Source organism: Boleophthalmus pectinirostris, unplaced genomic scaffold, assembly GCF_026225935.1.
Source record: "Boleophthalmus pectinirostris isolate CB_2022bp ecotype Guang Dong unplaced genomic scaffold, ASM2622593v1 HiC_scaffold_16, whole genome shotgun sequence".
Taxonomy (NCBI): domain Eukaryota; kingdom Metazoa; phylum Chordata; class Actinopteri; order Gobiiformes; family Gobiidae; genus Boleophthalmus; species Boleophthalmus pectinirostris.
This window is the reverse complement of record NW_026571095.1, coordinates 14782443-14806214: the sequence shown is the minus strand read 5'-3', so window position 1 is coordinate 14806214 and position 23772 is coordinate 14782443. Positions and strand designations below refer to the sequence as shown.

The 23772-nt window shown below is 39.1% G+C and overlaps 2 protein-coding genes across 5 annotated transcripts in view; both read right to left on the bottom strand.

Annotated features, from left to right (window-relative positions):
- Positions 1-967: 967 nt before the first annotated feature.
- On the bottom strand, positions 968-9998 carry pask (PAS domain containing serine/threonine kinase). Of its 3 annotated transcripts, XM_055151751.1 has the most exons (22): positions 9684-9997; positions 9388-9604; positions 9069-9280; positions 8833-9003; positions 8639-8767; positions 8403-8537; positions 8095-8296; positions 7838-8022; positions 7649-7772; positions 7358-7529; positions 7033-7244; positions 6895-6952; positions 6641-6807; positions 6314-6532; positions 6102-6244; positions 5854-6021; positions 5649-5774; positions 5450-5584; positions 5176-5375; positions 4968-5101; positions 4692-4841; positions 968-4605 (listed from the first exon to the last, which is right to left on the bottom strand). In XM_055151751.1, exons 2-22 carry the CDS (start codon positions 9593-9595, stop codon positions 4439-4441), a joined length of 3417 nt encoding a protein of 1138 aa, XP_055007726.1. In that variant the 5' UTR covers positions 9596-9604; positions 9684-9997; the 3' UTR covers positions 968-4438. The 3 variants fall into 3 exon arrangements, with proteins under 3 accessions (XP_055007726.1, XP_055007725.1, XP_055007724.1); XM_055151750.1 differs by having other exon boundaries at positions 6314-6807; positions 7838-8019; positions 9684-9998; XM_055151749.1 differs by having other exon boundaries at positions 6314-6807.
- Positions 9999-10358: 360 nt separating this feature from the next.
- Positions 10359-23772, bottom strand: part of kcnab1b (potassium voltage-gated channel subfamily A regulatory beta subunit 1b) — a 36597-nt gene continuing 23183 nt past the window's right edge. For both annotated transcript variants that reach the window (XM_055152118.1, XM_020922755.2), the window contains 9 exons: positions 22232-22276; positions 20570-20613; positions 17225-17311; positions 12471-12556; positions 12263-12383; positions 12053-12147; positions 11862-11982; positions 11703-11791; positions 10359-11632 (listed from right to left, as the gene is read on the bottom strand). In XM_055152118.1, the coding sequence (XP_055008093.1) occupies positions 11543-11632; positions 11703-11791; positions 11862-11982; positions 12053-12147; positions 12263-12383; positions 12471-12556; positions 17225-17311; positions 20570-20613; positions 22232-22276 (778 nt within the window). In that variant the 3' untranslated portion in view covers positions 10359-11542. The remainder of the gene's footprint in view (positions 11633-11702; positions 11792-11861; positions 11983-12052; positions 12148-12262; positions 12384-12470; positions 12557-17224; positions 17312-20569; positions 20614-22231; positions 22277-23772) is intronic.

Sequence of the window (23772 nt, the reverse complement as noted above, 5' to 3'; positions counted from 1 at the left end):
TATATTATGTCTTTATTGTGTGCTTTATTTAGCCCATCCATGTTTGCTGTTTATGTTTGTTACATACTTAGTAGTACACTTGTACACCTTTTACTTTATTACTGTAATCTGTAGTACGGTAACTTAATTTGTTTATTCTTTTTCTTTATAGACCACCATACAACCAATAATGTTCTGCGATGTTGCCTGAGCTTCATTAAAACTCCTAAATACACCATCTGCATCCTGTCTCCTGTGTCCTGACCGGCACTCCAGGGCGAATATCACAATCCGAGCTAACACCTATACAGTCCTTAAACCTGAGTGATAGTGCTCTTCAATATTTATACTTTTCTTCCTTGGCACAAGGGTCCCGCTGAAGAGAAAACATATTGCTCCCTAAAAACTGTTCCTCGGACGCGCTTGGAGTTGAAGTTGAACTCTATGGAGTAAGATAGCTGTATCGTACGCAGCTCTGTTGTTATCCACTCATTAGTCTGTAGCAGTAACATGCTGTAAGTGGAGAGTTGGGGCTGGGCGGGAGAGCGATCACGCGTCACAATAGGCCAGAAGTGTGTGATAATGTTTATAAAGACCAATCACTTGATTTCAGGTCGCCCTACCCTACGCTCCTAAGACGTATTTTACGGCTGTAACGTAAAGTAATGGGCAGAAGCAACGTAAAGACGTCAAATTTTCTGCCAACTTCAGGCTTTCCCATTGACCTACATTATGACATTCCGACCCAGGACACTCAAATGTCAAACACGTGACTCAAATAAAGCGATATGAGCACATTTAACATGATAAAAATATGTCTATGCAGATACGCGTAAAAAACAAAATATTAAACATATAGCCTAATACAAAATAACGATTATATATATATGTTTTATTTATTTTTAAATCTAGGTGAAGTTAGACGGCACTTGCACCCTCTACAGACCAGCCACCACTGGTTCCCACGTGTGTTATTTATCAATACTCATTAAGGCAAGGCAAGGCAAGTTTATTTGTATAGCACAATTCGTACACAAAGTAATTCAAAGTGCTTTACAGAATAAGAAATACATTAAAATCATAATAAAAACAAATCAAAACATAAATAATCATGAAGATTAAAATTGAAAAAAGAGAGACATAAATTGGAGAGAAGAGTGCGGAATTAAAACCTTTCAGTTATATGCACAGTTAAACAGAAATGTTTTGAGCCTGGATTTAAACAGCGTCACAGAAGAGGCCTGTCTCACATGTTCAGGAAGACTGTTCCAGGTTTTAGCTGCATGAACCTGAAACGCTGACTCCCCTTGTTTAGTCCTGACTCTGGGCACCAGCAGGAGGCCGGTCCCTGAGCTCCTCAGAGTGTGAGATGGTTCATATGACACTAACATGTCACAGATGTACTTTGGTGCTCGGCCATGGAGAGACTTGTACACAAGCAGAGCTGCTTTAAAGTCTATTCTCTGAGGCACAGGAAGCCAGTGCAGAGACCTGAGCACAGGACTTATGTGCTCGTACTTCCTAGTTCGAGTAAGGACGCGAGCTGCAGCATTCTGGATGTTCTGGATGTTCTGCAGCTGTCTCACAGCTCGTTTGGAGAGACCAGTGAGCAGACCATTACAGTAGTCTAATCTACTGGAGACAAACGCATGGATAAGTTTCTCCAAGTCTACTTTAGACAGTAAACCTTTGATTTTTGCTATGTTTTTTAGATGGTAAAAGGCTGCAGATGTTATTGATTTGATGTGGCTGTTAAAGTTCAAGTCTGAGTCCATTATTACCCCTAGATTTCTTGCCTGATTTGAAGGTTTTAGAGAGAGAGACTGGAGGTGACTGCTGACACTGTCCCTTTGTTTCTGTGGACCAAAGACTATGACTTCAGTCTTGTCAGAGTTTAGCTGGAGAAAGTTGTTTTGCATCCACACACTGATCTGTTGGATGCAGTGACCAAGTGTCCATAGTCTCCTGCTGCCAGAGAGACGTAGATCTGAGTGTCATCTGCATAATTGTGGTAGGACACATTATTGCTGCTTATTAACTGGCCTAATGGCAGCATGTAGAGATTGAACAACAGGGGGCCCAGGATTGACCCCTGAGGCACCCCACAGGTCAGGGCCATGTGATCTGAGACACAGTTTCCAATTTCAACAAAATACTTCCTGTCTTCTAGATAGGACTTGAACCAGTTTAGTACAGTACCAGAGATGCCCACCCAGTCCTCCAGTCTCTGTAAGAGGATCCCATGATCGACAGTGTCAAAAGCAGCACTCAGATCTAACAGGATCAAGACTGAGACTTTGCCTGCATCAGTGTTCAGGCGGATGTCATTTGTCACCTTGATAAGAGCAGTCTCAGTGCTGTGGTGGGCTCTAAAACCTGACTGGAAAACATCAAAGGAGTTGTTCATTTGGAGAAAGTTCGTAAGCTGTTGGTAAACAGCTTTTTCAAGGACTTTGCCAAAAAACGGCAGATTTGAGATGGGTCGGAAATTGTTCAGTACTGTGGCATCAAGACTGCTCTTCTTTAGGAGAGGCTTAATGACCGCAGTTTTCAACGTGTTTGGGAATGTTCCAGATTGAAGTGACATGTTAACTATGTGAGTGAGTGGTGAAAGTAAACTGTTGAGGACAGACTTTAGAAATCTAGTGGGTAACATGTCCAGGCAGCAAGTAGATGAACTCAGACTGGTAACGATCTCTAAAACAGTTTTGTCAGTTACAGGTGCAAAGTGATTCAGCTCTAAGTGTCTCTGTGGCTGCATGCTGGTTATTTGTGTTGTGGAATTGATGGCATTTTTGATGCCCTGAACTTTGTCATTAAAGAAAACTGCAAACTCATTACATTTAGAGGTGGAAATTAGTTCTAGTGGCAGTGGAGCTGGAGGGTTTGTTAATCTGTTCACTGTTGCAAACAGGACACGAGAGTTGTTACTGCAATTACCAATAATGTCCGAAAAATACTTCTCTCTTGTTTTACTCAAAGTGTAGTTGTACATATGCATTTTTCCTCTGTAAATCTCATAATGAACCTGGAGGTTTGACATTTCCGCTCAGCCTTCCGGCACTCCCTTTTCTGTGCACTGACTGAGTCATCATTCCTCCACGGAGCTTTTTGCCTATCTTTAACCATTTTAACTTTTATCGGGGCGATGGCATCCAGAACATTCAAAACACTCAAAGTCACAGAGTTCAACACATCAACATTAGAACATGAGGCAATTTCAAAATTTATCATTTCCATGAACAGTGCACCTGTGTTATCATTTATGTGTCTTCTTCGAACAACTGTAGGAGCAGCTGGTGGTTTGGGAATAACAGACAGGTCAAAGAAGACACAGAAATGATCAAACAGAGCAACATCAACCACACTGACATTTGAAATATTTACACCCTTTGTAATGAGCAGGTCCAGAGTGTGCCCTCTGTTGTGAGTGGGCTCACTGACATGCTGAGTCAGACCAAAAGTTTCAAGGACAACACTAAGCTCTTTGGCATTTTTGTCACACACATTATCCACATGTACATTAAAATCACCTGTAATGACTAAACCATCAAAGTCTGTGCAAACAACTGAAAGCATCTCAGTAAAATCATCAATAAAACTTTGACAGTGCTGAGGATGTTTGTATATGACTATGTAGAGTATGGACGGTGATTATTTTAGCTCCATTTTGAAGGAAACATACTCAAATGATGAAAACACCCCAAATGACAACCTGTGTGTAACCAAATGATCTCTAAAAAATGCACACACTCCACCCTTTTTATTTGCTCGTGTTTCAGATTCAAATTTGAAGTTGGGAGGGGTTGATTCCACTAGCACTGCATGACCTGTGTTTTTGTCAAGCCATGTTTCAGTTAAAAACATAAAGTCAAGATTAAAAGAAGAAATAAAATCATGAATTAGAAATGATTTGTTACATAAAGATCTGACATTGAGCACAGCAAGTTTCTGCTTAGTTTCAGTAGGACTGGATGTTATCTTCTTACAGGGAATGTGAACTAAATTTCTCTGATTAATGGTAAATAGTTTATACCAACTAATGGTCTATTAACAATCACAGAAAAATCCACAAAGGTATATATATATATATATATTTCTATAAAATATTTATTATTATCCAAAAAATAAATATGGTGGGGAGATTTATATACAACACAAAACAGGCACTAAAGAACATGCAAAAAAACTGTCATTAAAAAAAAAAACAACAAAATTAACACTTGGTTTTGGCATTATAGGATGTGTGACTTAAATAAATTTCCTTTTGTAGAATAAATATGGTAGATAAAAATGGAAGTCTCAATCAGCCCTTACATGATCTTCAAGTACAGTTAACATCTAAAACAAAAATAAATCCCTAAGTCTTCATTATAATCTCTAAATTTACTAATACTAGCTTATTTTCTTCTAACCCTCTGCTCTCCTTCAATTACTGTATAGTCCACAATTTTTATTTCTATTCATAATTTCTCAGATACTTCTGGAGCTCATTTTCCAGAGAAAACCTTTCATCTTCCTCATCTTCATCATCATCATCATCAGGAAGAGTCTCATCTCCATGATCAGGGAATAAACCTTGTCCAAGATATTCTCTGGGGCCTGACTCAGATGGTAGTGGTGAACCTTCCAAAAAAAAATAATAAAGCATCTCAGATAATTGTATGTGTGGTTAGTATGGAACGGGACGCACTTGGGTCAGTGACACTTACAAAAGCTTTGGTCGGTTGGCACCACCTCTGCCCAGCTATACTCTGAAAGGGAAATAGGTTGGCTGATCCAGGACTGAAGGAGAAGCTGGTCTAGGGTCATCCTCTCTGTGGGATCAGGGTGCAACAGACCACTCAGCACCTCCTGCAGCTCTGTGCATTGAAAAACAAAAGGATTCAAAACAAGCAAATATTAATTTTTTGTGCAATATTTATTTTGTGCAATGATAACACACACACACAGCTGTTTCAAAACAATCTTGAACTGATCACACATACCGGGAGTCAATGGAAATGGGAGCTTCAGTTTTGCATTCAGAATCTCGTCCACGCCACAAAAAGGATTCTCACTAAAGAGAAGTGTGTAAAGCAAAACCCCAACTGACCACATTTCTAGCTCCGGGCCTCCATAGCTGCATAAGAAACAGTTACCAAACCAGTGAATTCAATTTAAAAAGTGCTAATTAATTCAATTGTTATGACTTACGGATTTCCCTGAAGCACCTCTGGGGAGCAATACTCAAGCGTGCCACAGAAATTATAGAACAGTTTTCCAGGCACCATCATTGCAGCAGAACCAAAGTCAATGAGTCGAATGTGGAAGCATTTGTCAATAATGATATTCTCATCCTTTATGTCTCTATGAAGGATGTTCTTTGTTCTTAGGTAAAACACTGCTGCCACAAGCTAAAAAATATCCCCAATAATAATTAAATTAACTTAAAAACAATACATGTTTATACCTACATTACTCTATGTACCTGTCTGAAAATATAGCTAGCGAGAGGTTCATCCAGTCTTGGTTGCCGATCTATGAATTCAAATAGGTCCAGTCCCTCACCATGCTTCTCCATAACCATCTGGAAATATCCCTCATTCTCAAAAACCTCCATCACCTATAATAGTTGAAGATGAATAAAGGGTTTACTGAACACACAAACTTTGGATTTGAGGTATTACCTTGACAATGTTGTGATGCTGTACTCTAGTGAGGATGGCAATTTCCTGGCTAACTCTTCCAAGCATGGGATCATCGACCCAGCTGTCGCTCACTATCCTTGTTTTGTTAATGAACTTTACAACAACCTTAAATGTACACATAAACACGTCATATTTTAAGAGGAAAATATTATATATAATTGGCTAATAATGTATATATTATTACTTCTTGTCCATCACTGCGCCTTATTGCTTTCCAAACAAACCCAAAGGCTCCTTTACCAACAGCTTTAACAGTCTGATATTCTTCTTCAAATTGACCATCACATGCACGAGAATGCTCCAGGTCCATAGTAGTGTGCAATGCATCTCTATGAGTAGCTTCACCTATTCTCTGGGGAAAACAAAAAAAACTATTTATGGTAAAATATTAAGGAAAACTCAACTGATTTCTTTCTCCAAAGAGCCACAAACCTCCCCTAGACTAGTTTTGGACTCATCATGTAGTGATTTTCTTGTGAGCAACACTGACCCCTGGTGACCAAGTCTACTCATCCACACACAATACAGAAAACCTCCATGAGGGAGAGAGGTCCTGCAAACATCACACTGCACATCTGGAAATAAAAACAGGATTCACTGTGAGATAGAGTTGGACATATAACATTTCATTAACTACTACAAACCTATCTGTGCGCCATCTCTGTGGTATGCACAGCCCTTAAACTGCCCTTCCACTATCTCTTGTGTCTTGAAGGGATCCTTTTGCTTCTTGGGGGTAGATGTGACATGAATATCCGACAGCGGCTGTATTGCAGCCAACTGTTTTTCCTCACAGCCATTTGGAATGCGTTCACCAGTGGGATTTTCAACTTGAACGGGTGACTGTCCTCCCTGGTCATTTTCTGAGATATAAGGAGATGGAGTATGAAGAAGCTCTGCAGTGTCACACGTAGTTGTACTGTGCTGGGTTTCCTGGTGGCTCTGTCTACCATTAAATAGTTCTAAATTACCACTCAAGTCAAGGTCAGCCAAGGCCCTTGTCACTAGTTCCCCTTCGCTGTTCAGATCCAGGAAACAGCTGGCAGAGTCGGCCGCATGGGCTGAACTGGATTGCTCTGGACGACCAGGATCTGACCCTGCATGGCCAGCAAACTTTTCACAGAAACCAGAAGAAGACCTGTTAGAGAAATAGTTAAAGAAATAGTTTTTGACGTTTGTTCCATGACATGAAATTGAGCAGAAGCTCAGAAAACATTTTTTTCACCTGCTTTCCATTGAAATCACCTCAAAGCTGGAATCTTGTAGGTCATCATTTATTGTATCTAAATGAACAAAATAATTTGTCGAGTTTTCCAGAACAAATTCACAAACTCGTATATTAATGAAAACCAAATTGTCTTACCCCCAGAAGTTTGTCTTTGGCCTCTTCTTCCATGACTTTGTTTTTTCTTACGTTTGATTTTGGTGGAAACCAGGCAGAATGTATCTTCACCAAAAGGTTCTACCAAAGCAAAGGTCTGAAGCAACTCCTCGGTGGTGTTTGCACTGGCGAGCTCAGCACTACAAGGAGCAACATGAGTTGCCTTCTCTAGGAGCTCCACTGTGTTATCAGGCCTGCAAACATTACGTCAGTTGTAATTAAATTGCACCCACAAATCATACAAGCATGTGTAATTTTATGATTCATCGTACAAGCATTAATGAATATGTAAACAGAAGTCACTTGCATTTGCATGCGTGTGGATGTGACCGCAGGAGAAGTAAAGTTAGACAGAGCACTCGCTTGGTGCTCCAACCTGGAGCTTGTCCCAGTGAAGATCCTGCCTCGTCCAGTGGAGGTCCGCTCTTCAACAGCCTGATTTACCATAGCCATGTCTCCAGCCACCAGCGAGGAGGGGTCTACAACAAGACCATTATAAAACAAACATACAAATAAAATCTTTTGCTTCTCTAAAGGAGTACAATGTAGTAAGTGGCAACTACATGGGGAATTACTTGCTAAATGAAAAAGTGTGCACCTGCTTTAGAGATTTTTGATTGTGTAGGATTATCCCCTTCAACTTGAGAATCCGGGAGGTGGCTGTCCTGTCCTTCAGTCTCAGACATCCATCCATAGAAACCAGGCATAAGAAAGGTAACACTCTAAATAAAAGACAAAATGATCAAATTCATACCAAGACTAGTTTAAATGGGTGATTTTGGTTTACCTTGCCCAAAAGCTCCTCCTTGCTGTAACCAAAAAGGCTGAGAGACAGGTGGTTGTGGACACTATAGATTGAGCCATTGGTGTCAAGCAGGAGAAGACCAGTGAGAGGAGTAAATGCCCAAACATTACCAGAGTACTCCAGAGATGGACAAGCTGAGAGGTTATGCCTGTTTTCGGTTTTCACTTCTGGGCCAAATGCAGAGAAAAAAATGAATGTTTGCACAGTGCAATGCCTCATTTCTGTCAAAAGACCCTAACCTGAGGATGAAGCGTTTTTTTTGGACAAGTTCTCAGCCTGTTCACATTTCTGTTTTTCTTCAATACAATCTATAAAGTTGTTGTAACTTGAGCTAGTCTTGTGTTGTGGTGTTCCACATAATAATGCCCCCTGAAGTTTAATACACAGTGGGACTGATGCACCCAGTCTGCTTTTGCCATGTACTCTTTGCACCCTCAGGGACTACAAGAGAAGCAAAAATAGTTTAGGAAACTAAAAATACAAAAACAGGCTAGACCCATTTTGTAATAAAATAAGTCCAACCATAATTCAGCAATTTGTTGCTTACCTTTGGCACTGCATGACTTTGAAGATGGATTTGTAGAGAAGGTATTAGAGTATTTATGGACATCCCTGTTAACTCGTGTGCATGATGATACCCAAATAGATGAGCAAACGCCATGTCACAACTCAGTATGTCACCCTAGAATTACCCCAAATAAACCATTGGGTATTCAGTTTATTTAGACTGATTACTGAAATGATTAATAGAGAATAACCTCACTGTTCAATTTCACCATTTACCTGTTGAGAAAATGACAAAAAGGCTGATAATCTTTCAATATTTTCCATGACAAGAACCCAGTTTCCTTTTGGTTGTCTGTAGGTACAAACAGAAACCAGGACTTCTCCAGATGGCATCATCGCATCCACCTTTACAAAAGGACGTTATACACCATAATGACACCTGCCAAAAGTTAGCATAACACATTTCATACCACTTTTCCAAGCACAGATGCAACGGTTCCATCTTCGAGAAGAAAGTCCTCCTCCAAAACATCCACAATAACCTGATTTGATTTTGTTAACACCTGTGAAAGCTTCTTCCCAATCAGTTCTTCAGAGGAGCAGTCATAAAGTTTACATGCCTGGTCATTGACTGAAACAAGCTGCAGAAATAAACATCAAAATAAGATTTATGAACATGACCTTAAACACAACTGATTTTTATTACCTCTCGGGTTTTATGGTCTACAATCAGAATAACTTTGTTTGGGTTCAGGACTGCTGGAGACTGTGAAAGGACACAATGCCCATCAATGAGTTGCCAAAAGAGATTTTCATCAGTTTGTGAAGCAGTATGCGGATGTGGCAAGAAGTCTGGGGACCAGTGCAGCTTAGATAAGTTGTTGTTTCTTGCTGCTTTACAAACTTTATCAAGTCCCCCTGTATAAAAAAATGTTCATGTAAAACGGATTTAAAAACTAGTACCTAACTTAAAACAAACATATTTCTTACATACATAAACAAAGCATACACTTGAATGCATTTACCTTTTAAGGATCCAATAGCACCTTGATCTCCCAAGGCCAAAAGGTTCCTCTTAAGCTGTGTTGTCTGAGCACACGGATATGACTTATTCAGTTCAAAGTCGTCAAATAAATGAGGGGAAAGCTCAGTTATAGCACAAATCGTTGCTCCTCTGTTGTTTCGTTTAGCGCCTTGGTTTGACCAAAAGCGAGACTCGTTTGAAAGCGACATGACTTCAGGCTTAAATTGAAAAGATATACAGGATTGGAGGTATATGTGTATTTCTGTACATGCATATATATTTTTACACAATACGTACCTTTTGCGTATTAGAGGTGAGCAAAGTTTGATAACTAGATATCAACAATGCCCTAGTTTCTAGACATTTGCTAGTTTCGATGCTAACAAAACACAAGGCTAGCCCTTTGTTTTGTTTGGCTAGCTGTTCCTCAAAATCGCTTACTTTGAGGAGTACTCCCGTCACCTAAAAGTCAAATTTGAATAGTCCTTGATGCCTAATTTTAAGTAATGTTTCATTGTTGTTGTAACATTGCAAAGTTTGTTATCCGCGGGCTTCGAGAAGGATTCACTTCAGGAAGTACAACCATCCTATCAAATTGCGGTATTTCCACAGAGGAATTCTGATTGGAGCAAAGACAGAAAGTACACGCCCTCCATGTGCCCTCCTTATATATTGGTCCCTACGATCCCCCACTATCAAAAACGTTTTTTCTAGAAATAAAAAACATATTTCCGTCATACTAAATATAGTATATGAGGATTTTAGACTCATATAAACTTATAAGTTTCATGAATCTACAGTCTATCCAGTGCATTATATTCCCATGATCTAGAGGCCCAGGTCACTATTGCACATCAAATAATTCCAAAAAGAGACAATAGGTGGATAAACGGCGATGCATTCAATTGACCTGGCATAGCAAAATAGTCAAACCCTTCAGCACTTTATTTAAAATAATAATAGTATTCAAACTATGTAAACAAAAGTAAATTTATTTAAGATTCATTACAAAACAGCATGACATAGAGGAAACTTCAATTATAGCAAATAAGCAAGCACTATTAATACATTTTAGGTAATTAAAAATAGCAATAGATCAGATTAAGGAGATTTTAGATGTCTCTAAATTTGATAACCATAAGCTCTTTATTTATATACAAACTTGATCGTCACCAGTAAAATACAAGTTAAACATGAACTATTCCTGTTATGAAAAGGTGACATCAAGAAAACTATGGCAATAGTTCAGTGTGTTCCAGGTGCACAAGCTGCAGGGTCCATATGTTGTTTTTAGGCATCCTCATTAGCTACATGACTCACCTGCTGTGGCTGTACAAATGTTATGTCCACAATTCACATGAAATGAACAAAGCAGATGACTGGAAAAAGATTAAATTAAAATGCAAAATATGTACTCCTACTGTTGGAAGCTATACAAAACAGAATGAGAGCTAAGACCCACAGACAAACTCACTGACATAAATGTACAAGTATGTAACAGTCAGTACAGATGTTTTAGAGTGGCACTTTGAGCCTTGTTATAGCGGCACATTGTTCTTCTAATGCAAAAGATGGTACACCAGCTGCCAGTGCAATTACATACTCAGCAAATCACCCTCTGAGTCTAACCAGTTACGCTGTTGTTGCATTTTTTACACAGAAAGTTCAGATATATTTTTATCAAATGATGGATTTTCTTTAAAGCATGTTGCACTGTGTGACAAGCTTCTTTTGTATCATGCACTTACTGCACTGCCCTGAGCAAATGCACTATTTTTGGAGTGATCATTTCCATTCTATAGAACATAATGATTCTTCATCAAGATCCATACATCATCAAGATCCAATCAAGATTTCAGACTGTTCTGCATAGTTTCACTGTGCAGAGCACAATGCACTCTTGGCTGATCCACGGGTAGATGTAAGGAGGGCATCCATGGCTTGTTGCTATAGCTATTGCATGCAGGTTTTGTCAAGTAGCTCACTTTACAAAATGAGAATATGATGTTCACACAAGGAGCCAAGCACACCATTTTTCACAGTCACACACATTCACACACAGTCACACACACACACGCACATATGAGCGACGTTGGGCACATGTGACAGTGCCATGGCTGTATATGAGCTCCCCAGTTCTTTAAATTAGTCTAGTCTTAATGATGGTAATCCCTTTTGTTGTGTGGCCGATTTCCAAGTATATGATCCACTTCTGTGGCAATGCCTGCAGTTATCTTTGGAATTACCTAAAGCGTACAAACATGGATTAACAAATGGTTATTTTTATACACACCTCTGTATGTGTCTCATAGTCACCTGAATGGCTCCTAGGTTTTCTGTTAACTGTGTTGGATTGGAGGAACCCAGCAGCACTGAGCTCACACCTTCATTTCTTAGACACCAGGCTAAAATAAAAGAAATTATGGTATATCTAATACAGAACAACTAGCTAGTCCCTAATAATGTTCAACTTACCAATAGCGAGTTGTGGTAAAGTACACCCAAGCTTTTCTGAAATATGACCCAATTCCTTTAGTTTGGCTTGTTGCTTTTTCCCCTCTTCACTCATGATTTTGTCTCGTAACCACTGATATGGCTATGAAGTAAATAGATCAATTCACTCTCACAGTAATTAAAACATATTACAATTAAGTATAAAGCTTTACCTTTAGTGCAGCCCTGGAGGCTTCTGGGATACCGTTGTCATATTTTCCAGTGATAATTCCACAGGCCAAGGGGGACCACGAGACCACTCCAACTCCTAATTACAGAAAATATAATGATATAAAGTTAATATAACTTTGTAAAAATCAAAAATTATGAATTAACACTCTCAATATTTATTTATTTTTTCTTCATGATAATTCAAAAAGCACCTATTTTATGATAGAGCTCAGGTAGTTGAGTTTCTACTTTGTCCCTCTGAAAAAAGTGGTACTCCGCCTGCTCACACACCGGTGGAATGAGATTAAACTGCCGGGCCACAGAGTATGCTTCCTAAGAGGTATACAGAAAGTCAGGCTACATTTTCAACATTCATATTGGGATTTACAGTCAACTGACATACTGATGAATGCCACTTACCATTATCTCCATGGCAGACCACCTGGAAGTCCCCCAGTACATGGACATACCTTGATTTATCACATGTGTCATGGCTCTGACGATTTCTGCAAGACACAAAAATGTGATAATGTAAGATGCTGAACAAAGGGGGGCGCTATATCTCCATTACACTCATATACAAAGCTACTTGAGCACAATGGCAAACGATAAAAAGACTACAAAAAGAGATAAAAAGAGAAACTATGCAGTATTTGCGCAAGTTGTTTGTTTCATGTTTTCTAAAAATCTATTCTTCCCTTTGTAAACATAGTTAGCCTTAGTTGAGGCATTTAGGCAATCCCACTTTTGCAATTTATTTCTACATGTTAATTAAATGATAATTTCTTGGACACTCAAAGATCCTTTACAGTGATTCATTCTCTCAATACTCCATCGCCTTCGGCCCCTCTGACCACCACTAATCCTCACGCACACACCACATTTAGACAAGGTAATGGGGTGTCTTGCCCAAGGATATAATGACAGTTTTCATACACCCTCTTTAGAATCTGTGTGTGCACAGTGATCACTTCGAGGGTCACAACACTAAATATGGTCAGATGCTGTAGGGGTCAAATAAAAAGCCTCAGTCATTCTATTTTACAGTTGAATGAATCGCAGCAGGTTTGAGCCGAAGGGGCTGAAGTCAGTTGCAGTGGCCTTTACAGCTGAGGTGTTTGTGACTGGACACAACAAACATGCTATTCTGGTTCAAATAATAATAACGGGCTGACTTTACATTGCTCAATAGCCTTAGTGACCATCAATAACATTCAGATGGGCAAGTTTGGTAAAGTGTTTTGCTTAAAGCCACAATGGCAATGTGTATTGCTCAGAATTGAGATTGAACCAACAGCTTTAAGTTTTAAGATGACTGCCCTGCCACCAGTTAATGGTTTTCCCTATGCAAATTCTGCAATTACTGTTCTCTCTTTCAATTCCTGCTTGTGGTCTAGTTGCATCGAATAAATTGTTGACAATATCCATGTTTAGAGCCCATAACCAGATTCATGATTCAGTAATAATAATTATCATTGTAAAACGTAAAAAGATTACTTGGACCATCAATTGGTCAACATAGAAATACTTTTAGTATAGTGGATAAAAAGCAAAATGAAAAATGTAAATGTATTCAATAGCCAGTTTGTTATTGTCCAGGATGTGGTTGACCAAAGACTTATAGAATTGTCTATTTTCAAAATCAAACAAGAAGGCAATGCATAATTGAAAACACTCCTAGCTAAGTAACAGACATTTTAGTTTGGATATAGAAAAAGCTAGCATATGAGCAGAATGTCAGAAGAGTTGGGACCACATTTGAGCTTGATTAAAAAGAGCGATTCCTTTTCATCAGCAGCCTTCTCTTTCGACAGAACTCTGCGACGGCGAGAGACAGAGTGGTGTGTGGGTGCAGCAGGTGGGAGGGAGAGGAATAACAGTACATCTGGTCCAAATGGAAGGGAGGGATTTGGACACAGAGAAGAAACTGTCAGCACCCCACAGACTTCTCATCTGACACTGAAACTACACGCATGAATTAGCCTTTTGATGCTACGAGGAAGGGTTGAGAACTTGATTCATAGTATTCTGTGCAGGTAGCTACTGGTTAGGTCTTAATATGTTTTTATGATGTAGTGAGTAACTTGCTTTGTTGACAAAGGTCCAAGAATGTAACATGGAATCAGAAGGATGCCCAACAACCTTACCACAAAAGTCTGTGGTGTAGGGGATACATGTTACGTTATGGCTGATGTTATAATGTTCTTTCCTGATCAAAACATACCCAGAGTTATGTTTTGTTTCATTCACACAAGTTTATCACACAGATCCTGCATATTTAGGCTGAGTTCTTCTCTGATAGAAAACACTCTGCCCCACCTTGTGCTATCAATTGGTAATACAGGAAGTACTCCACTGTGTTTTAAAACTCCATACACTTTCACTTTAATCATTTTGACAAGTTATGCTTTAAAATTCCCCATCTCTACTCAACAAAAGGTAGCTGTTAACTTGAAAACTACCACTTTATGATATCAGTGTGGAACAGGCCATTCTGAGTCTTTGAGATGGAGACAGACTAATAAAGGGTTACTTGAACATGTGTGACTAAAACGCAACACAACTCCAGATATGTTTTGAGGAGGTAACAAGATTCTGACATGGCTAAAAGCTCACAAGGGTCAATTTTGCCTAACAGAGGGCCTTTAATAGAAGGAAAGACATTATACATTATACATTTATATGGCTTATACATTTTGGAGAGGTAAAAATAACTTAATTAGCAGGAACAGAATTGCCCTTAATTACACTTTTTGTGTCAAAACTACCAAAACAGTTTTCAGATTCATATGCCTGGAGTAGATGAAGTTACCCGTTGAGATTTGAAGTAATGGCTCTTATGCAAAAGTTCAAATTTGCACTTACTTTATAAACATAAGCAGACTGTATATTTGCCTGTAATATGTTTTTGCTGAGAGCGTCCTAAATATCTGCGTTTATTACAAATGCATATGCTGTATTTTATTAATAAAACCCTATGGTAACAAGACATTCTTTCACTTAAATTAATATACTCCCACATGAAGTTGAGTGTTTAGTGCTCTACAGATGACTATTTTATAAGTCTACATACCTGCAACCAAAAGTGTAAAGTCTATTTATTAGTGTAGATGGCTGTTTGTGTCTCTGTATTTCCCTCTTCAGTCTGTCTGGGGTGTTTCCATATTTGCTTGATTGACTGGATTCAATTTTCTGCGTGTTGCGCTGTCAAATAAAAATGATTCTGAGTGGCTAGCATATCTGTGGAAAGACTTGGACATGACCACCATGGGCAAAGCCTATTATCACAATGGATGGATTGTGGCACAGATGGTTGGTCCTTAGTTCATTCTGTTCCAGGCACCTTCCCTGTGTATTTGAGATGTGTATATGGAGAATTAAACATTTCTTGAGTGAGTGACCACTTTGCTTTTAATCCCTGAGAGCATAGTGTCCATACAGACCGGTGTCATCAGCAAAAGTGTTACGTGAAATGAAACACTGACATACTGCCAAGGAATGGAGTGAGCTGTGTTTTTTATTAGTGGCACAAGTAGGGCCTGTCCTTGCTGTTTCCTGGATGCAGGCCAAAAAAAGCAGAAGCCAAAGTCAAGTGGAGGATAGTAATAGCCAGTGAGGGATGTGTAGACAGCAGAATACAGGCCTGATGGTAACAAAGACAGACTTGCTGGCAATGACTTTTTGTTCCCAAGGAGGCACAAGTTACACAATCTAAATAACTTCAACTTCTTCTGTCAAAGTCAGAGAAAGTTAAGGAATACAGAGCGCTACCAACATTATGCATACGCACACTGTATCACACCAATCATGAAAATCTAGATCATAATAACGACAAATCATTTGTTTGTGTGGTATATTATGCATAAAGAAGTCATACTTTGTAAACTTCAAAATTTTGTGTCTCATCTCGCGCAAGTCAAATGCTGTGATGTTCAAACAACAAACAACTTTGCTACAATATGTCTTCTATGACAAGACCAAAAAAGTAGCTTCATAAGATATAGAGTTTTGAAATCCTAAACATCTCCCCCCAAAAAGTTTATAATTGTTAATCAAATTCTTTTAAACCCTCTGATGAAAAACGTCTACTTCTCCCGATTCGCACAGTGTGTGTGACAGGTGGATTTACTTGCCAGGGACCCAGAATACACACTTCTTCAATACTTTATGAAGATGTCTGTCCCTGTTGTCAAATGAACATGATTGACTGGTGAATTCAACAACCTGTACACATATTGGGAAAAAAAAAAAAAGGAAATATCACAGGGGCTGAAAAACATTGTGGCCTTCTGCAGAATCAGTATTTGTAAATCACAGGTGAACAATGAGTTTGTTCATTTCATTTTAAATACAGAGATATCAATCTGTATAAAAATACAGAGATATCATTTGGCATTTGTCTGGCAAGGATTTAACTAGTGCTTAAATAATGATCATTTTTTTCCCAGATAACCAATCCCCTACACTATGTTGCATGTGGGTCCCAATCAAGTCAGTCCACTATTTGGATTACTTTAGTGACATTCGCTGTCAACGAGGATGACTCAATAAGGAGAGACATGTGTCTTCGGGGCTAGACTCAGGGTCTGTCTATCAGTCACCCGTGATACAGCGACAGCACAGCCCCAGGAAGTGTAAAGTGTGACAGATTGGCCTCCTGCCGTCTGCTGCCTTCACTACACAAGCCGAGAGCACGGGGGGCAAAACGCAAGGACTGGGAACACTTCTACAGAGCCCAGTGGGACTCTTTTAGCACCTTTAGATGAGGGGCTACTGCCAACAAGAAACCTGGAAAAGACGTACAGGAATTGTGCTGAAGTTATAGTGAGCACAGCGGGCCTTGTATCTACTGAGACCAGCCCAAAAATACACCGTCTATCCTTAGGGGGGCAGATAATCCTCCTTCTGATGAGCAGGAGGGGGAGGCATCTCAGAGCCCATGCAGACACTCAAAATCCCACAGAGACGGGCTGAAAAAAGTGGAGAGTGAAAATAGAGTTTGAGAGATTAAGTGTGTGTGTTTTAAAGATGATTTGTAAATTTATGTTAAGGTCTAGGGGTCACTAGTCCAGAAAAAGCATACGTTCTGGTCATATTTGTCACCTTATCAGGTTACCGCATGACCCAGCCTCAACCCTTCCACAGCTCTCCATGGAAGCCCCATGATCACTCACCCTCCATCGGCGTGTTGTTGTCCGGGCGGTTGGCAAAAACCACATCAACATATTCAAGTTGCATTCTCTGGAGAGAGCCCTTTAAGCCTGGACACAGATAAGGAGAGATATGTAGGTCACACAAGGAAGAGACAAGATACAAGGAGGGCTATCAGGTCTGTAGTCTTGAGTTGTTAAAGGTCCTATATTGCACAAAATTCACTCTTGTGAGCTTTTAGCCATGTCCTAATGCTGTTACCTGAACAAAAATATACCTGGAGTTGTGTTCTGTTTCATTCACACACGTATGAGTAACTCTTTATTATTAGTCTGTCTACACCTCCAAATCTCAAAATACTCTGTTCCACCTTGTGATGTCATGAAGCAGTAGTTTTCAAGCTAACAGGGTCTTTTAACCTTAAGTTCAGAGAGAAATTATCTAAATGGTTCGAGTGAAGGTGTTTGGAGTTTAAAAACACAGTGGAGCTCTTCTTGTATTGCCACATTACATCATCACAAGGTGGAGTGTTTTCCATTTGAAAGAAGAACTCTGGCTTAATATGTAGGGTTTGTGTGTTAAACATGCATAAATGAAACAAAACACAACTGCAAAACTCAGTGTTTTTGATGAGGATACAACATTATAACATCAGAACAAGATCAGATAATTGCGTAATATAAGAACATACAGAACACATATTTATAAACAAAACTGTGCGTCAGGTGGAGGGAAAACAGGATGAGCTGGGTCCGGAGGGGGTTTTAGACGACATTTTGGTAAACATGGCAAACTGACAGTTGACCACATGTGACTCAAGGCCTGCAGCTGCATCGGGTCTGCCACAATTTAAGAATGTGTCAGTAAACTTTAGTGAATTTAGTTAAGACATGCTGACCAATGAGTCACATTGCTGTTTCACTGCAATTCTGCAAGTTGTCTATTACGGTTCTATAAAAACCTTTGACCCTTGACAACCTTCCTCTTATAAGCAAAAGAAATACTGTACACACGGATTGGACATTGTATATTAAAGACGAAATCGATATATCAAGCAACTAGATTTAGGATTTTAGAATTAGGTCATAGGCTGATATGTCATTAAAATTTGCAGTTGCAAAGTAGCAGAATCTGGTATAACAGCTGTGGTTTCATTCTTGTTAGATATTTGTAAAAAAAAATTAACAGCATACTGAAAACAAAAGTAGTATTTTTTTATAGTGGAGCTTTTTAAAGACAAAAACTATATAAACAAAAACATATTCCCCATTTCAGTAAAGGTTAATGCACTATGACTAGGCTGATGCAATATAAGTTGTATTCTTTCATGTTTGCTTGTACTCACTATTTACTATTTAATAACAGTACATGCTATACTGCAGTGACAAAAAAGAAAAAAGACAAAATTCTTAGTATGCACGTCCCTTTCTGGTGGAGGAGCACAGTTGTAGGTGGTCTTAATAATGTATTTCTTTTCACACTTTGATTGACTGTGTCTCTGTTACAGCTAAGCCTGAGAAACTCAAGTGTGGACTCTGAAACTGGAGCTGAATGAGCAAAGTAGAGAGTTGTCAGAGCATTTAGACCAATTTCACACCTCCATGTGCTGCTAAGTAGATCATTGTGAAAAGCTGTGCACCTGTGCGTGAGCTAATATCTTTTGTTACATAAATGACTGCTGTTGGTTTATGCCTGAGGAGGGAGCCAAGCCTCTAAAAAGCTAAGAGGATCAGGAAAAGGCCACTCTATTTTCTTATATATCGCTAAGCTGTATGTTGGAATAAAGGATGCCAACTGGAGTAATGCGAGGATGCAAGTCCCCAGTGACTTGTAGAGAAGTACTGGTAATGCAAACACTAGGAAAGAAATGCTCTGTTCGGTGCATGTGAGTGAGCGTAACAGATTAGAGCCAAGGGCTTCATCATCGAGCTAATCCTAGATGAGTGTTGCACACGTCCCACAATCATCAATGCCTCTCTTTACTTCTTCTGTCAACCCAGAAACACCAAAGCAGACATGCTTTCATTGAGACTGTCATGGTGTTTCAGTTGTCTAGCCAGTCAGTGAATAACTTAAGATTCTCCCTCTTAAAACAACAAGACAGCCAAGCTTTTTAACAAGCCTCCGACATTAATTATGCAATTAATAGCAACAGAACAGGCTCACTGGGAAAGACAAGTCAATCAGTAAATTTTGTGTTTTCGGTTTAACAAAGGGGAAATTTTTCAAACTTTCTTTTCCTTATGTTATTCCTGGAAAAGATATTTTTGCCTCAATTAAAAGTTATGTGTTTGATCCAAATTCAGAATAATTAGCTCTAACCTGCTGCAGAGCATCTCTGCCTTCTTAATCTAATGCAGAGTGGTAATGTACAACAGCACAATAGTCACACTTCACAATAACTGAATGTTAAGATTTTGAGTCTTCTGCTTCTGGTTTATTATTGACTTTGACATCTTGAAACCCTATCATAGTCAGGAGGAGCCCTTGAAAGCCCTTTGTTATGTGTGGGCCTAATTCATAACACCAGCCTGCCACCACAAGGACAGGTCACCTCCAGCCTGTGGCCACTGGACACACTGCATAAAGCTAATTGGTGCTGCTATCTTTCAGTGCCATTATCCTCCTCCGCTCATCTTGGTTTATCTCTCCTGTCCGGTGTCCCCCTCCTCCAGCATTGGCTAAGTTTATTCAGCGACTCTTGTTTGGGGGAAAATAGCAGCGGCTGCAGTGAATGTTAATATGGTGTGAGAGAGCTGAGTCACTGCAGGAGGTGCATTGCGCTGTGTGGACCTGAGACTTGGGGAACAGGCGGGATCAGGACAGCAGTATCCAGAAGGGATCCATCTCCTTGTGCAGAATGTATAGCCTTGAAAATGTGCTCGCTGTTTGCAGCTTTCAGAACATTATTTATACGTGAAGCCACAGGTAGAATTGGTTTGCAGCTGGAGCTGGCTTTTATACATCAATAAATAAGTCACACAAATAATTAAAATAACCAAATCAAGAAAAAAGGTGGTTTGAAGAAACACTTTGTAAAGGAGAGGGGGGAACATCTGATAATATGCATAAAATTATCTAGCATAATTGGTTGTCATAATGTCACATTAAGTGGACAATAGCGCTTTAAGGAGGCATTTCTCATCGATCTGAGATACTGGCTAAACTATTGATAAAATTCAACTAAGCTTTGTTAAATGTTTACTTGTACTAGCACCATTATGTAGAGATATTTGTTTTTGTATTTAATTTCAGTGTGTTTTGTTTTGTGCAAAATGATGCAAAGTGGATAAAAAGAGGACAGTTTCAGAAGGGCAGTGAGGTGAGGGGAGGGATATGGAACACTGGTACAAAATCGACTTTTTTACCTTCAATGATGTGTTTTCGGTTGAGCCCCCTCTCGGTTTCTGCTCTGCAACACGAGACAGAAAACGCGTGTCAAGGGTGATCTCACAAACAAAGCACACAAGCAACAGAGCAGCAGCACAGACCAACACGCCGAGGCTGTGTGAACTGAATCATTAAACATGCCAAACCAGAGCCTGCATAACAAAGTAGTTACAAACGAGTGAAGAGAAATACACCCACTCAAGCGGCCGTCCGCAGTGTGCCCGCAGCGATACAGCAGTGGCCAGTATTTTATCTCACTCCCGTGTTGACAAGTCACACGGAACAGTGGTTTTGGGGACATCGGCTGAATGTATTATTATTATTATTAGTAGTAGTAGTAGTAGTAGTAGTAGTGTTATTATATAAGAAATCTTAATACACATTTGCACATCTAATTAACAGCTCACATGGGTGATTCAACAGTGATTAGCTGATATTTCAAGTTTCTTTTATTTTTCTCATTTATTTTTTAACTCAAGCTTTGCCTGTTTTGTTGTTTTATGGCCTTTCTGTTTGTATTACCAAACTGTTGCTTTGTGTTGTTCACAGTGTGGCAAAAATGACTATGTAAAAGTGATTATATGCTTGAGAAAGTTTTTAAGCTCCGTTGCATCTTACACAGCATGGGTTTTTTTCTCAGCCCGTCTGCCAAGGAGGCTGCTGCGATATGGAAGTAATGCTTTGCTGATTTCAGCATTGTCAACAATCTTAAAGAGATCACACATACAATTTGACAAAAGTTATACAGAGGACAGTTCCTCAAAAGCACCACTTGCACCAAGTGTTATGGCAAGTGCCTTCAAGTCCTACAGCAAAAGTTTACAGTAACTGATGTATTGATTATTTAAATAATATGTAAATCAAAGACCCATAGCATAGAGGCTAGCAGATAGAGGGGCAAATTTGGAGTCAGTTCCATATAGGATAGGAGTTGATTTACAGATAAAATACTGAAATAAAAACACAAAGATCATGTAGGGCAGGTTAATATGAACTTTTTAAGACCAAAATGAGGAGCCTGACAGCAGCAGTTACAGCGAGAGGGGTGACGTTTTCTCAATACAGAGTGAATTGAACCAAAGTCAATTGAGCTGAAAGCGCCGCATTATTTGGAATGCAGCGACTAGTGGGTTAGCTATGTCCATATATACAGTCTATGAAGCAAATGAACAGACTTTATTTTGCACTTTACTGCCAAAAATATAAAAATGTGGCATTTAACAAAATTAACAGTAACTATGCTCTCTGAATTCTGAACAAAACTAATTAAACTAATTAAACAATGAGTCAGAGGAGATTAACTGACTTCAACCAAAATGTACTCCCAACATAAAGCTATGACTGTATTACTCCTCGGCCCCACTCTGACCATGAGTTTCCTTATCTCACTGAGAGCACAGAGCTTTTTGTGAACAGATGAAAATGTAACTGATGCAGATGGTGTATAGAAGATCCCAGCATGGCAAACAAACCCAGAAGAAAAAGAAAAGAAGAAGAGAGAGGTAAGAACTGAGTGCACATGTACTGTCAAGTGTGTGCCTATATGGACCACTCAATCCTATAGCACTGTTTTTCATGTGTTGTCTTTTCCTCGGGGACTCAAAACATCTATGGCCAGAAAATGTCAGAGACACACTCACTTTCCTCCCCAGTAGAGCTTTGTGGTGATGACCAGACTGGACCTCCTAAAGGACAGAGAGGCAGAGATCAAAAGACTGAAGGGAATAACGTCAGATTTAAAGGTCCTGTTTTACGCAAAATTTACTCTTGTGAGCTTTAAGTCATGTTATAATGTTGTTGCCCCAGTAAAAACATATCTGACGCTGTGTTTGAACAGTCCTTTATTATTAGCTCAGCTATATTTCTAAAGCTCAAAATGCTCTGTTCCATCTTGTGATATCATGGAGTGGTAGTTTTCAAGTTAAAGACTAACTTTTACCTTTAGTTCAGTAGAGATTGGCAATTCCTGGTCTGAAATTTTCCAAATGATGAAAAGGTGTATGCATTGTTATGCTTTGAAAATTAAAACTACCATAGTTCCCTTGCTGGAGTGTAAAATCGTAAATATATGTACTACAATATCTCTTGCTCAACTTATTAATATTGCAAGACCGCCCAGCATTGAGATGAAGTCTGTTGGAGGGCTTTTCAGAGGGGGCTGAAAGGGCGTTACACATAACTAACCAGTGCAATGTCGGCTCGTGTCAAACCAGACACTATAAGAATTATTTATACAAAGTTACACTAGGATTTTTCTATTGAAGTTGTAAAGTTTGAGTTGTTTCCTGAGTTCCTGCCATAACTTATACTTTTAGCTTTTGCATTGCACACATTTCAAATCCTATCATCGTTTGGACTTAGCTAATATGCCATTCACTCATGCAACAGCATGCTTATTATAAGTCATTATCTTGTTAAACATGCCAGTGATGCCAGCCAAAAGCAGCTACATTGAGATTGCATGTGCATGGTAAATAATGTATATAGGCTCATCCAAATATTGATCGGAGACTGTGCAAGCTCAAATATATCTGATGTTTTACATCCCACATTCTTTTTAACCAAGCAGCTTGTTAACAGCTAGTGCATATGTGTGTTGAGAAATGTACAAGAACTGTAGCTCTATTAAAACCATAGGTATTAGGCAATATTAAAAGGACCATATTAGTTTCGGATCTGTGTTATTATTGTATTTCAAAAACATACCTGGAGTTGTTTTGTTTCATTCACACATGTTTAAGTTTTAGGCTGAGTGCTTCCCTCCAACAGAAAACACTCTGTTCCACCTTGTGATGTCATTTGGTAATACAGGAAATGCTCCACTGTGTTTTTAATCTCCACACACCTTGAATTATTTGGATAATTTCAAATCTTGCCAGAATTGCAAGTCTCTACTGAACAAGAGGTAAAAGTTAACCGTTAATCTTAAAAGTAACACTTCATGACATCACAAGTTAGAACAGAACATTTTGAGCACTGGAGATGTAGGTAGACTTAATAATGAGGGATTACTCCAACATATGATTTTGATCAGGTAACAACATTCTAACATGACTTAAAGCTCACAAGAGTCAATTTCGTGTAATATGGGGCCTTTAAATAATTATAACTCATAGAATTTAAACAAAAACAAAAAATTTAGTCAATACTATCCAAAATTAACAGTTATATTCCTACATGT